The 15,788-nt window shown below is 41.9% G+C and overlaps 1 protein-coding gene across 8 annotated transcripts in view; it reads right to left on the minus strand.

Annotated features, from left to right (window-relative positions):
• TXK (TXK tyrosine kinase) overlaps positions 1 to 15,788 on the minus strand; it is a 63,443-nt gene that overhangs the window by 38,277 nt on the left and 9,378 nt on the right. For 5 of the 8 annotated variants that reach the window (XM_060417084.1, XM_042251387.1, XM_060417080.1 and 2 more), the window contains 3 exons: positions 4,644 to 4,698; positions 3,543 to 3,645; positions 2,635 to 2,840 (listed from right to left, as the gene is read on the minus strand). In XM_060417084.1, coding sequence (XP_060273067.1) covers positions 2,635 to 2,840; positions 3,543 to 3,645; positions 4,644 to 4,698 — 364 coding nt within the window. Of the gene's footprint in view, positions 1 to 2,634; positions 2,841 to 3,542; positions 3,646 to 4,643; positions 4,873 to 15,788 lie in introns of those variants that run through there. The other 3 variants (XM_004009816.5, XM_060417081.1, XM_060417083.1) reach the window with 2 other exon arrangements.

A 15,788-nucleotide genomic window follows, 5' to 3' on the forward strand; every position in this document is an offset into this window, starting at 1 on the left:
AACCTCAAAATCTTGACAAGGCCAAGAATTCTCTCCCAGAAAGCAGACATACTCCTCAGAATTCTTCTCTACCCAGGACTCCAGTCTAGAATTAACAATCTATTGCAAGCGGTACAAAAAAGTATTTTTGTATCCCAGGGCCTTTTTTTCTAATTTCATTCAGAAACTACTGCAATGTTTACTTCCAAAACTAGTCATTGTAGAAATATGAAAATGAGTAAGACACTGTTTCTGTTTCTATCTTAGAGCTTAATAGGAAAAAAATTCAAATTGCAAAAAAAAAAAGCATAAATTAGAATAAAAACTTGTATGGTAGAAACTAGTATTCTTATTTACAAATAAAATTCATTAAAAACAGAACTATCTTATGATCCACCAATTCCACCTCTGGATATTTATCTGAAGAAAATGAAAACACTAACTTAAAAAGATACATGCACCCCCATGTTTACTGTAACACTATTTGTAATAGCCAAGATATGGAGACAACCAAGTGTCCACTGATGGATGAGTTGATAAAGAAAATGTGGTATATATGAAATATTATTCACTCATAAAAAGAGTAAAATTTTTGTCATTTGCAACAACATAGACGGACCTTGACAGCACTATACTAAGTGAAATAAAGACAAAAACCATGTGGTCTCACTTACACGTGAAACTTTAAAAAAAAAATGAAAAATTGAAACAAAACAAGCTCAAAGTACAAAGAATACACTGGTGGCTGCCAGAGGCAAGGGTGGTTGTAGGGAGATAAAATGGGTGAAGGGGATCAAAAGGTATAAACTTCCAGTTACAAAATAAATGAGGCTTGGGATATGATGTGTAGAATCATGACGAGTTAATAGTACCGTATTGCATGTTTTAACTCCACAGTAATAACAGAACAGACTTCTGTAAGATTTCAATACATTTAGACCATGACATTTTTGCACCTGGACTTATGTCCCTGAATTATGTTCCAGTGTCTCCTAGTTTATTGTCCATCAATTCAGTTCAGTTCAGCAGCTCAGTCATGTCTGACTCTTTGCAACCCCATGGACTGCAGCACACAAGGTTTCCCTGTCCATCACCAATTCCTGGAGCTTGCTCAAACTCATGTAGATCAAGTCAGTGATGCCATCCAACCATCTCATCCCCTGTGGTCCCCTTCTCCTCCTGCCTTCAATCTTTCCCAGCATCAGGGTCTTCTGAGTCAGTTCTTCGAATCAGGTGGCCAAAGTATTGGAGTTTCAGCTTCAGCATTAGTCCTTCCAATGAATATTCAGGACTGATCTCCTTTAGGATTGGCTAGTTGGATCTCCTTGCAGTCCAAGGGACTCTCAAGAGTCTTCTCCAACACCACAGTTCAAAAGCATCAATTCTTCAGCACTCAGCTTTCTTCACAGTCCAACTCTCACATCCATATATAACTCCTGAAAAAACCATAGCTTTGACTAGGCGGAGCTTTGTTGGCAAAGTAACGTCTCTGCTTTTTAATATGCTGTCTAGGTTGGTCATAGCTTTTCTTCCAAGGAGTAAGTGTCTTTTAATCTCATGGCAGAAGTCACCATCTGCAGTGATTTTGGAACCCAAAAAAATAAAGTCTGTCACTGTTTTCCATTGTTTCCCCATCTACTGGCCATGAAGTGATGGGACTGGATGCCATGATCTTCATTTTCTGAATGTTGAGTTTTAAGCCAACTTTTTCACTCTCCTCTTTCACTTTCACCAAGAGGCATTTTAGTTCTTTTTATTGTCTATAGGAACTTGAATAGAATTTGTGTCCTACTGTTGTGTGAAAGCTGTATAAATTTATATTATGTTGAATTGATTCATAGTGCTTTTCAGGTCTACTATATCCTTCTATTTCTCTGTATATTCATTCTATTAATTTTTGAGAGTTTGATATTGAAACTCGAACTAAACATCTTAATTTACCTACCTAAAAACAATTATATATAATAGAACTATATGTAACTTTGCTCTATATTTTCCATGTCTCCTGTAAATATGTTACCTTATTTTCATAATTTAAAAAAGTTAAAAAGCATTAAAAGTGAAAAATAGTACCATATTGCATGTCTGAAAGTTGCTAAGACAGTAAATCATAAAAGTTCCTATCACAAGGAAAAAAATTGTAACTATGTACGCTGCCGAATGTTAACTAGACTTGTAGTGATTATTTCACAATAAATATAAAGAACAAATCATTATGTTGTACACCTGCAACTAATATAGTGTTCTATGTCAATTATAGAGACTTCCCTGGTGGCTATATCTGAGAAGAAAGAAAGGAAGGGAAAAGGCAGGAAGAAAGGGAAGGAGGGAGGGAGAAAGGAAGGAGGGAAGGGAAACAGAGAGGATAAGTAATTTGCCCCACAACACACAGCAGTGTGTGGCTACATCAGGATATAAAGCCACATGTGCCTAGTTTGGAGAGTCTGCCTGAAATCACAGCATTATAATACCCATTCATACAGATGGAGGGGTGTGGGAACAGCTTCTGTTTCATTTACAAGGGAGAGTTATAAACCTTGAGAAAACAAACAGAGTCTATTTCTCTAATAAGCTAAACGGAGTCTATTTCACACTTCGGAAGACTTTAGGGACTGGAAGAGGAAATATTTGGTAAAGACAAACCACCAGTCTTACCCCAAGCGGTCTCTTGCCTTCCACCAGTGAGGATCATACTTCTCCAAGATAAGGTATTCCTCGGCTCTCTTTAAGGCTAAATCATAGGGCTCTCTGGGCAGGAAATCGTACAGTGCCTTAACGTGGATCTTCTCTTCAGAAACCTCAGAGGGTGGGAGGGGAGGCAGTGGCTTGCGTTTTGATGGTTGCCCATGGCCCCTGTTGGACTGTAAAACACTAAGGAGTGAGTCGTGCTACTATTGTTTTAGTGATCTGAGCTAAAAAAGAACAAGGGTAGAGAGTATCTGCCTGCCGCCTGGTTTCTCCCAGCTAGCTGCAGTAAAGCCGAAGCCCTGATGGTATAAACGTAGGAAACGACTAACTACAAAACAATTTTCTGATCCAGCAACACACTCATCATTCTGTAAATTCTCGAGATCACAAATTCTCTTGCCAGCATGGCACTGAATATTTTTCATGTCACAATTCTTAAAATTTTATTTCCTCCTTAATAATTTCACTTTAAGGATTTTTCTCCTTTGGAAAAAGGAGGAAGAAAAAAAACAACAACCAGCTTTTCCCTTTAATATGCTGTAAGCTTGTGTGTGGGCTTATCAACTTCCCAAGAAAACTTATTTTCTAACACTGAACTGAAAACTGATCCTGGCCTCAAAATGGCGATAGCCAGAAGGCATTTTTTCCCCAATTTCAAATTCTGCCAAAATATTGCAGGATAGGCCATTTTAACTGGTCTTTTTTTCTTTCCCTTTCTTCTAGGCTGTTGATTCACTAAAAGTTTATTGAAAACTTATTATGTGCCAAGCATGACATTAGGTTCTGGGCAGGGTAGAAAACGGTACCTCACGAAGCACAGAGCCTAAAAATGCCACCTTCCTCTACCCCTTCTCCCCCTTCAAAATGATACTCACTTGCTTCTTACTTGGCAAGTCACTGAACCATGGTCTGCGACGCTGTGTGTATTTTTCTGAAAGTTCTTCATCTTTGCTAAGGCTTATTTGTGTCCTCACTTGCCTGACATTGAAAAATAATCGTGTTACAAAGGATTATTTTACTCTTAGCTATAAATCCACTCGACTATAAACAAGCTAGTAGTAAAGTCTCCTTCCTATTTTTTATTTAGAAGACTTCCTAACTCCTTGGGCAAGGCACTCTGGGACCTCTCAGAACTTTATTTTACTTTTTTAAATCTAGGACTAGAGACACTAAGAGCATATAGAGTTGTTATGAATAATAAAATTGAGAAAATACATGTCACGTGGGCAACATAGAGTCTGGTGACTATTAAGGGCATACAATTACAACCACAATAATGAAGACCTTACTCTGTGTCAGGCACAGTGTTTTACATTTCACATGCATCGCCTCATTTGAAAGTATCTATTGTCAAAAAGTAGATGTGATGTAGCGATTAAGAACATGAGTTTGGATCCCAGATCTACCATTTTTATAGTGTGGCCTTGGGCAATGTAACCTCCCTAGGCCTGCATTTCTTCATCTGTATAATGGGGATTGTAAAAACAAATAAAAAGGGTGGTTTTGAGAGTTACTAAGAGCTAAAAAACATAAACTTTTTAACACAGTCTGACATATAGGACTCCCATTAAATGCTGGCTGTTACTATTATCATGGCACCCTGTATTTTTATCTTTATGCATCATTTACTGGGCACCAAAGTATAAAACACATTGGTAGTTTCAGGGAGAATCTCAAATAAGACAGGATTTTTGCCCTTAAAAGGTAAAAATTACAGTGAGACACAGACACATAAATAGCATGCATGAAACAAATATTAAATACAGAACCAGGCCGCATGCTCTGGGAACACAATGGAAGGAGCAGTTAAGTTCAAGAGACTGGAGAAAGACCATGGACCTGACACATGACCTATCGCTAGCTTTAAAATGAATGGCCATTCAATAGGGAGAAAATGGGAGGAGTTTCCCAGGCAGATGAACAGCAGATTCAAAGAAACAGGGAGATTCCACCCAAGAAGTTGCCCTCAGACTTACCGCTTCTGCACGGAACAGCAACAGCAGCAGCAGAAAATCGACTGGATGGTATTATCTGAAAAGCAGATCATTTTCAACTGTTAGAAAGCCACGAGTCCGTGATATTGGAAAGAGGAAGCTGCTGGCACTATTCCAAAGGAGGAAATCTCCGAGGGCATGGGTAATAGAAAGAATCCTATTAATACAGCACATGCCAACCTATACCTGCCCTTCTTCACTAGTAAAAGGTGAAAGATTGTCACTAACACGAAAATAAGTTACTGGCACCCTGGCCATTGTGGTTTCCCTTCTCAGGCTCTTGTCTCTGGTTCTGGCTTCATGCATTTCCTCAGTCAGTGAATGATAAATGACCGGTGTACTCACTTCACCTTGATCAGGGCTGATGTCGGCTGACAAATGTACCAAAGAATATGATTCCAAAAACAACGTTCTCCTAGAGAATCTACTAGTAGGGATTTAAAATTAGGTCCATTACATTTCTTCAAATATATTTTAAAATACATTTATATAAAGTAATATGAATATACTAAATATATTTATAATATGTAATATACTACATAATATAACAGCATGTTTATTCTATTTTTATATTTTGTGTATAAAAATACACGTACCTTTTTGGATCTCAAACTTTCTATGGATTAGGTTCAAACAAACTGAATATTTTAAGAAAGTACTAACTACTTAGTAAATCTGGGTCATTCTTACACTTCTTTTGTCAAGCTTAATCTTTGTTAGATTATTTGCCTATTTTCAAACCATAAATAAATTCTGAATATATCGAAAGCTGTTTTATGTTCATAGAACCTACATTTCACAGCAACTCTTTCTCATACTGGCCCCTGAAAATGAAGTATTATTAAGAAAGCAGAGTACATTAGACATGAGCATTAGCTTTGAGGTTAGAAAGGGCTGCATATGAATTCTAGCTGGAGGTGGGGCAGGGGGGTGCTGACTATATCAAGAATAAATCCCTTTACTTCTCTAAGTCATTGTTTTCCTATCTGTAAAAACAAGAAAATCATACCTATCCCCTTCGAGAAGCCTTAAGGGGCAGAGATTAATCTCCGCCTTTGTGGATTTGGGCAAGCTAGTTAAGTGTTTGTGCTTAGGTTTCCTCATCTGTAAAACGGGAATAATAGGATACTTAGCATGTAAGGCTACTGTGAGGATTAATTGAATGGGTTCCTATACAACACCTAGAGCTATGCCATGTATGTAGTAAGAGGGCAATCAAAATCTATTATTATTACAGTTTTGTTGAAAAGATTAAATTAGATGTTTTCTCTAAAGTTTCTCTCCTGGAACACAGAAGAGGGACGGATACAAGCAGAAGCCACCCAGTACAACCTACCCCTCAGCATCCACTCTATGCCCTCAGAACACAGGGAGCAACAAAGCCCCATCAGCTAACATTATCACCAGGTGCTGTCAATTTGATTACACTCCCACCTGAAACTTGGTACATTAACCATCATTAGGATTCTTACATCAGATGGAGAAAGACATAAGGTGAAAACAAGAGTAACATAGGACATAGCTGCTACTATTCCCACCTTTGTAGCTATCCTGGGTCGTAAGTCGATCACAGATGCCCTCTGTCACCTTCCATTCCTTGTGCTCTCTTGCCTTTGCTAACACTTTGGTGGAAGGAGTTTTCATCTGCTGGAATTGCCCAAATGTTCATTCCTGTAGGATCTGGTCCTTAGTTGTTCTTAATGGGGTTGTTACAATTTTCTACTGAGCAGGACTATTTTGAATATTAAGGAATGAAGCTAGTGGCTACTGTCGCCTCCTGAGGTAGCCCACACTCTGTCTGTGGAATGTATTTCTCTCTAAATAAATCCACCTCTTACCTATCACTTTGTCTCTTACTGAATTCTTTCTGTGATGAGACAAGACTGAGCTTCATTAGGTCCTGAAACCAGAGACTGAAACCCCCACCAGATGGAAGAAGTTAACTTTACGCTGCCCACAAGCACATAGTCCCCAGGCCTGTTGGAACCAGAAGCTGATGATGCCGACTCACCACTAGCCAATCAGAAGAATGTCCACGAGCTGACCATGCCCTGCTCCTTGAACCATTCCTAATAAATCTCCTCATTACCGCCTCCAGGGGGAGAAACACTGTGATCTACTCACCACCCACCCCCCCTTGCCTGGCAAAGCAATAAAGCTATTCTTTTCTACTTCACCCCAATAAAGGAAAGAAATGAAGCTAGTATGTCCCCTGAGTTTCCAAGCCCTCTTTGTCCTCATTGTAGAGAATGAACCCAGTTTCTTCCTGGAAATTGTGGTACTCATCTCTGATACATTGAGTCCTTTCTGTGCCCATCAGCTCACTGATACCAAGAATCCCACAACGGTCAGAGGGCAATCTTAGCTCCCAATATTCCCTAAGAAAGGGATTCTTCTCTGCGGCACTGGTATCTCCAAGCTCACCAAACACAAAAGTCGCAGGGAAAGAAAATAACAATATTCCAGTGGGTTATTAGTTGGTAAGAGGGGCCACTCCAACCTCTTCCTCCTCAATTGCCAGACACATGGATCCTAGCTTTATGAAGACATCACCACATTTGCTGCTGGTTTAAGACATTTACTGTATCCTATAGAACATCATTCCAACTTTGCAAGATGTTGTCTCCCAGATGTCATAGGAATTAAGGCTTTAGCCGGCCATTTAGCTACCAGAAGCCAGAGAGCTTGAAGCATATTGAACTAAGCCCTACAGATAACTTTTCCAGGAGAAGAAGGAATCGGAGAAGGCAATGGCACCCCACTCCAGCGCTCTTGCCTGGAAAATCCCATGGAAGGAGGAGCCTGGTAGGCTGCAGTCCATGGGGTCGCTAAGAGTCGGACACGACTGAACGACTTCAATTTCACTTTTCACTTTCCACTTTCATGCATTGGAGAAGGAAATGGCAACCCACTCCAGTGTTCTTGCCTGGAGAATCCCAGGGACAGGGGAGCCTGGTGGGCTTCCGTCTATGGGGTCACACAGAGTCGGACACGACTGAAACGACTTAGCAGCAGCAGCAGCAGCAGCAGCAGCAAGCTCACTAAGCCACTATGGAGGCTGGTTCCACATTTAACTCCTGCTGGTCATCCTTCCAGGACAGAATAGGGTGAATAAGATAAAGACACCCAGGACAGTAATCAATTATATATTGTTTCCTTTTCCTTTCACCGAAGTTGACCTTCAAAACCTAGATTCATGTATTACTTACATGCCTTTCTCTGATTTGGACACTGCCATTATTGTGTCTTTGGGCTATAGACACCTTGGGGGTCCAGTTGGCAAACATCTCATTTCTATCAGGCAAAGATTCACCTTTACCCCTCTAATTTAATAGCTTTCTTCCGTAGCCAAGAAACCATCTGTTCTCCATCCCAAAGTTGATTTCTGGAGAAATCAAATAGAGTCTGGGCTCTCAAATAGAGTGCCCCCCCCCCGAATTTGCACCACACTGTGTATTATTAGGCTTTTGGGTCTCAACTGCTTCTGTCAGTTTTCAAAATCTTAGTGTTTTTCCCCCACCCTTCTGTTACTAAAAAGGTCTAAGTCTCCATTATCTGAATTATACCAATAGCCTCCTAACTTCCTACTGCTTCTACCCTTAACTCCCCCTGTGGTTTCTTTTCTGCAGTCAGAGTAATTAATTTAAAACCTAGGTCAGATCATGCTACTCCTTGTCTCAAAAACCCACAACGCTCTCCATTTCACGGAGCGTTTTAGCCGATTTCTCACAACAGTCTCTACACCTTCCGTGGTCTGGCCTCCTGGAGCCTTCTCACCCCTCTCTCCAATGCGCTCATGCTCATCTACCCCCAACGCTGGCCACACTGGCCCCACAGTGCTTCCGGGCCAGGCCTGCTCTCAGCACAGGCTCTTCACTTCTGTTCTGCCTGGACCATTTCCCTCAGGCATCAGTCCTTGCCTCTCTCCACTCCTCAAGTCTGCTCCAATCTCACCTTCTCAGTGAAGAGTGCCCTGACCCATGACTATTGCTACCTGTCCTCCACCTAGTAACTTCAGGATTCCTGACTTCGCTCTATTCTTCTTTTTGTAAATAGCATTCCCCACATTCTAACATGATTAGCAATTAACCATTTCTCCCCTTACTGTCTCCTCAACTAGAATGCAGACAGGGATCATTGTCTACTTTGTTCGCAGGTAGATCCCAAGAGGCCTGAACAGTTTTTGACACCTAATCATTACTCAACAAATATTTGCTGAGCAAAATCAACATATGAATGAATGGGTTTGAAGGAGCATCAAATGATAACTTTTCCAAAGCACCCACCTGTTTTGATTCAGTCCCAACAGGAAAATGAAAACTCAATGTGTAGGGGACAGAATAAGCAAGTGCAACTAAATAAGCAACAGAATAAGTAGTGACCTGTAAGAGTGGGGATATAAGATTAGGTTATGAAAGTCCTCGAAATAAGAGAAGATAGGACCTTACTGTATATGTAGAACAGAGTCACTAACTACTGAAGACAGAGAACAATTTGGTCACAATAAAGCAGAATAAACTCTGTACTCAGCCTAGAAACCTTTGTAAGATGGTCTGGCAAGGTAAGCGAAGACCTTTATGGTCACAGGTTTTAATATAAGCTAGAACATTGAATATCACTGAACTCCGGGAGATGGTGATGGACAGGGAGGCCTGGCGTGCTGCGATTCATGGGTTCACAGAGTCGGACACGACTGAGTGACTGAACTGAGCTGAACTGAATCCTCAATAAAAAATTAAACTGATAAAATAGACTCTCAACAACATATGGCAACGAGATTGTATCTTTCCTTATCTTCAGGGCCTTTCAAAATCTGATCACCCCCATCCTGACTCTTACTGTTTACCAATTCCTGTTACACCAGCTTCTTCTATTTGCTGTTCTCACAGACATCTTGCCTAGTTCTGCCTCCAGCCTGAAAAAGGCTTCCTTTGTACTTCACTCCCATCTAATCTTCCTCCAGGCTTCTAAAGCGCTATAACTTGTCTTGCCTTGTGGCTCTTAATTAGGTACCATCTTCCATGGTCATTTATACTAACTGGGCTTCTCAATCTCACCACTACTGATACTTTAGACACTTTAGACTGATGGATTCTTTGTTGCGGGGAGCCGTCCTGTGTATTGCAGGATGTTTACCAGCATCTCTGGCCACTATGCACTAGGTGCCAGCGGCAACAGCCCCATCACCCCTCTAATACCCACTTCCCCCTCACAGGTGTGAACACCGCTCTATTCAGCGGCATTGTCAGATGTCCCCTGCGGGCAAAACCACCCTTTGTTAAGAACCATTGAGCTAGATTGTAACTATTAAGCTCGATTCTTGGTCTGAGTTGCATGCTTTTTTGTCTTGTCCGTAACATCGCATCGGAGGCTCCTTTAGAACAAGAACTCAGTAGATAACTGTTAAGTAACACCTTCCTGATCTCTACACCATCATATTACATTTAGGCTCTATTTCTCAGTAACTCACTCTACCACATGGTATCTCACAGCTTGATGCTGGCCACAGACAAAGCTAGGTTGACCACGTCCTTTTGACTAAGTGGAACAATAAGGCTGAAGAAGACAGCTTCCGGAGCTTATAGTAGGTCATGAGTCTAACATTTTGTTCCAGATATAATAAAAGAAGAAGGAGAAGAGTGGGAAGAAAAAAAAATAGCAGTTTATCCGAAGTCAAACATCGATCCATGAGATGCTAAACGAAATGGTAAAATTGGTGTTCAAATTTTTTTTTTCTGTGTTAGGATAGATATGGAGTTGAGCGATCATTAGGGTCAGAGCAACCTGAAGTCACGTCATGGCTCCATTTTCTTGTAGCAACAATATGATGTGGGGCATCTACTCAGGAAACTCACCTGGAAAATGTTGGAAATAAAACCTACCTTCTAAGAGAGGCAGTTCCCCACTCCTACCAACAAAGTCTTTACCATATGCAGACACTACTGCTGCTGCTGCTGCTGCTGCTGCTGCTAAGTCGCTTCAGTCGTGTCCGACTCTGTGCGACCCCATAAAAGGAAGCCCACCAGGCTCCCCCATCCCTGGGATTCACCAGGCAAGAATACTGGAGTGGGTTGCCATTTCCTTCTCCAGTGCATGAAAGTGAAAAGTGAAAGTGAAGTCGCTCAGTCGTGTCCGACTTTGTGACCCCATGGACTACAGCCTACCAGGCTCCTCTGTCCATGGGATTTTCCAGGCAAGAGTACTGGAGTGGGGTGCCATCCCCTTCCCCGATGCAGACACTACAGTAAGATCTCATTATCATATACTAATTCACACCCTATGGAAGTGACGCTACTGGTAAAGAATCCGCCTGCCAATGCAGGAGATGCAAGAGGCACAGGTTTGATTCCTGGGCCAGGAAGATCCCCTGAAGTAGGAAATGGCACCCCACCCCAGTATTCTTGTCTGGGAAATCTCATGGACAGAGGAGCTACAGTTCATAAAGTCACAAAGAGTCAGACATGACTGACTGAGCACACACACATACACACACACTCACTCCCTACACTATTTCAATGTGTAACAGTAAGATCTTACTGTAATAATAATGTAATACTGTTATTATTAATGTTATTATTACCTAGAGCCAGGCATCCTGGAATGTGAAGCCAAATGGGCCTTAGGAAGCATAACTACGAACAAAGCTAGTGGAGGTGATGGAATTCCAGTAGAGCTATTTCAAATCCTGAAAGATGATGCTGTGAAAGTGCTGCACTCAATATGCCAGCAAATTTGGAAAACTCAGCAGTGGCCACAGGACTGGAAAAGGTCCGTTTTCATTCCAATCCCAAAGAAAGGCAATGCCAAAGAATGCTCAAATTGCTGCACAATTGCATCATCTCACACCCTAGTAAACTAATGCTCAAAATTCTCCAAGCCAGGCTTCAGCAATACATGAACTGTGAACTTCCAGATGTTCAAGCTGGTTTTAGAAAAGGCAGAAGAACCAGAGATCAAATTGCCAACATCCGCTGGATCATCGAAAAAGCAAGAGAGTTCTAGAAAAACATCTATTTCTGCTTTATTGACTATGCCAAAGCCTTTGTCTGTGTGGATCACAATAAACTGTGGAAAATTCTGAAAGAGATGGGAATACCAGACCACCTGACCTGTCTCTTGAGAAACCTGTATGCAGGTCAGGAAGCAACAGTTAGAACTGGACATGGAACAACAGACTGGTTCCAAGTAGGAAAAGGTGTATGTCAAGGCTGTATGTTGTCACCAAAAGGTGTATGTCAAGGCTGTATGTTGTCACCCTGCTTATTTAACTTATATGCAGAGTACATCATGGGAAACGCTGGGCTGGATGAAGCACGAGCTGGAATCAAGGTTGCCGGGAGAAATATCAATAACCTTAGATATGCGGATGACACCACCCTTATGGCAGAAAGTGAAGAGGAACTAAAAAGCCTCTAAAACTAAGATCGTGGCATCCAGTCCCATCACTTCATGGCAAATAGATGGGGAAACAGTGGAAACAGTGAGAGACTTTATTTTTGGGGCTCCAAAATCACTGCAGACGGTGACTGCAGCCATGAAATTAAAAGACGCTTACTCCTTGGAAGAAAAGTTATGGCCAACCTAGATAGCATATTCAAAAGCAGAGACATTACTTTGCCAACGAATGTCCATCTAGTCAAAGCTATGGTTTTTCCAGTGGTCATGTATGGATTTGAGAGTTGGACTATAAAGAAAGCTGAGCACCAAAGAATTGATGCTTTTGAACTGTGGTGTTGGAGAAGACTCTTGAGAGTCCCTTGAACTCCAAGGAGATCCAACCAGTCCATCCTAAAGGAGATCAGTCCAGGGTGTTCATTGGAAGATCTGATGTTGAAGCTGAAACTCCAATACTTTGATCACCTGATGTGAAGAGCTGACTCATTAGAAAAGCCCCTGATGCTGGGAAAGATTGAGGGCAGGAGAAGGGGACGACAGAGGATGAGATGGTTGGATGGCATCACTGACTTAGTGGACACGAGTTTGGGTGGGCTCTGGGAGTTGGTGTTGGATAGAGAGGCCTGGTGTGCTGCAGCTCATGGGGTCGCAAAGAGTCGGACACGACTGAGTGACTGAACTGAACTGAATGTTATTATCCCCATTGCACAGAAGAAACTGAATAACAGAGAGGTTCGGTAATTTGTCCAAAGCCACATACCTAAAAAGCAACCAAGCACAAATTTAAGCCCACAGAGCTCGGTTGAGTCCGTGAGCGTACTGATGAGTCTCTTCTTGTGGATAAGAAGATTGTGTAAGATAGCGAAGGGGAATGCCTAGAACAGAGCAGTTAGCCATTTAGTTCCCTCCTTTCCCATCGGTCAGCTTCCTAGAACTCATTCATGTGCTCTGTATTCACAGGGTGGAGTGAAGGTAAACAGACAGAAGGAGACTGTGGTTCTCCCTCTGAAGACAGAATGGGAAGAAGGCTAAGTAGGTTAAAGCTGACCTCCAGTCCCCCAACTCCTGTGTTCTGAGTCCATTCTCTACCCTATTTACCCCACTCAGGACTCTAATGGGCCCTCTTCCAACTAAAACAGCTCTCCAGGTGTAAATGCTATGACAGTCAATTGATGCGACAGCAAACATGCACTGCAGTGCTTCTTCTAAAGGCACTTGCATGTTTGCAGGCATGACACTCATATTTATCAAGGTGATCAGAGAGAGACTGAGTTAAGGAATTGGCTCACACAGTTATGAGGGCTGGTGAGTCCAAAATGTGATGAGGCAGACTGGAGACAGGGAAGAACTGCAGTTTGAGTCCAGAGGCAGGCTGATGCCCCACTTTTTTCTTGCTTAATGGAGATCAGTCTTTGCTCTATTAAGGCCTTCAACCAATTAAATGAGGCTCACCCACATTGTGTAAGGTGACGCTATCTAATTATCTCATCCTCTGCCACACCCTTCTTTTGCTTTCTATCTTTCCCAGCATCGGAGTCTTTTCCTTAAATATATAGAGCTTTCAAAGGGTAATTGCTGGTATTTGTCAGCAGACATAATATCTGGGGACTAGGAAAAGGCCTTGCCCTCTTCACTGAATTTATAATACATGACTACACACTAGCAGAGTGGATAATAAATCCAGTAACAATCTCTCAGTTACCTTTACTCTCTTCTGCAGGCTAAAATTTAGGAGGAAGAATACTCAGGAATATTCATTTGATTTGCAAAGCAGAAATAGAGACACAGACGTAGAGAACAAACATGGATAACAAGGAGGGGGAAGGGAGGTGGGATGGATTGGGATATTGGTAATACTACGTACACTGCTACTTACAGAATAGATAACTAATGAGAACCGACTGTATAGCACAGGGAACTCTCCAAATACTCTGTGGTGACATAAGTGGGAAGGAAATCCAATATCCATATACGGGATATATGTATATATATAACTGATTCACTTTTCTGTACAGCAGAAATTAACACAACTTTGTAAGACAGCTATCAGCTCAGTTCAGTTCAGTAGTTCAGTCGTGTCCGACTCTTTGCGACCCCATGAATCGCAGCACACCAGGCCTCCCTGTCCATCACCAACTCCCGGAGTTCACTCAGACTCACATCCATCGAGTCAGTGATGCCATCCAGCCATCTCATCCTCTGGCGTCCCCTTTTTCTCCTGCCCCCAATCCTTCCCAGCATCAGAGTCTTTTCCAATGAGTCAACTCTTCACATGAGGTGGCCAAAGTACTGGAGTTTCAGCTTCAGCATCATTCCTTCCAAAGAAATCCCAGGGCTGATCTCCTTCAGAATGAACTGGTTGGATCTCCTTGCAGTCCAAGGGACTCTCAAGAGTCTTCTCCAACACCACAGTTCAAACGCATCAATTCTTCGGCGCTCAGCCTTCTTCACAGTCCAACTCTCACATCCATACATGACCACAGGAAAAACCATAGCCTTGACTAGATGGACCTTAGTTGGCAAAGTAATGTCTCTGCTTTTGAATATGCTATCTAGGTTGCTCAAAACTTTTCTTCCAAGGAATAAGCGTCTTTTAATTTCATGGCTGCAGTCACCATCTGCAGTGATTTTGGAGCCCCAAAAAATAAAGTCTGACACTGTTTCCACTGTTTCCCCATCTCTTTCCCATGAAGTGATGGGACCAGATGCCATGATCTTCGTTTTCTGAATGTTGAGCTTTAAGCCAACTTTTTCACTCTCCTCTTTTACCTTCATCAAGAGGCTTTTTAGTTCCTCTTCACTTTCTGCCATAAGGGTGGTGTCATCTGCATATCTGAGGTTATTGATATTTCTCCCAGCAATCTTGATTCCAGCTCGTGTTTCTTCCAGTCCAGCGTTTCTTATGATATACTCTGCATATAAGTTAAATAAGCAGGATGACAATATACAGCCTTGATGTACTCCTTTTCCTATTTGGAACCAGTCTGTTGTTCCATGTCCAGTTCTAACTGTTGCTTCCTGGCCTGCATGAGATTTCTCAAGAGACAGGTCAGGTGGTCTGGTATTCCCATCTCTTTCAGAATTTTCCACAGTTTATTGTGATCCACACAGTCAAAGGCTTTGGCATAGTCAATAAAGCAGAAATAGATGTTTTTCTGGAACTCTCTTGCTTTTTCCATGATCCAGTGGATGTTGGCAATTTGATCTCTGGTTCCTCTGCCTTTTCTAAAACCAGCTTGAACATCAGGAAGTTCACGGTTCACGTATTGCTGAAGCCTGACTTGGAGAATTTTGAGCATTACTTTACTAGCGTGTGAGATGAGTGCAATTGTGCAGCAAATTGAGCATTGTTTGGCATTGCCTTTCTTTGGGATTGGAATGAAAACGGACCTTTTTCAGTCCTGCGGCCACTGCTGAGTTTTCCAAATTTGCTGGCATATTGAATGCAGCACTTTCACAGCATTATCTTTCAGGATTTGAAATAGCTCCACTGGAAATCCATCACCTCCACTAGCTTTGTTCGTAGCTTTCGAAGGCCAGCTTGACTTCACATTCCAGGATGTCTGGCTCTAGATAAGTGATCACACCATCGTGATTATCTGGGTCATGAAGATCTTTTCTGTATAGTTCTTCTGTGTATTCTTGCCATCTGTTCTTAATATCTTCTGCTTCCGTTAGGTCCATACCATTTCTGTCCTTTATCGAGCCCATCTTTGAATGAAATGTTCCCTT

The sequence above is a fragment of the Ovis aries genome, chromosome 6 (genome assembly GCF_016772045.2).
Source record: "Ovis aries strain OAR_USU_Benz2616 breed Rambouillet chromosome 6, ARS-UI_Ramb_v3.0, whole genome shotgun sequence".
Classification (NCBI taxonomy): Eukaryota; Metazoa; Chordata; class Mammalia; order Artiodactyla; family Bovidae; genus Ovis; species Ovis aries.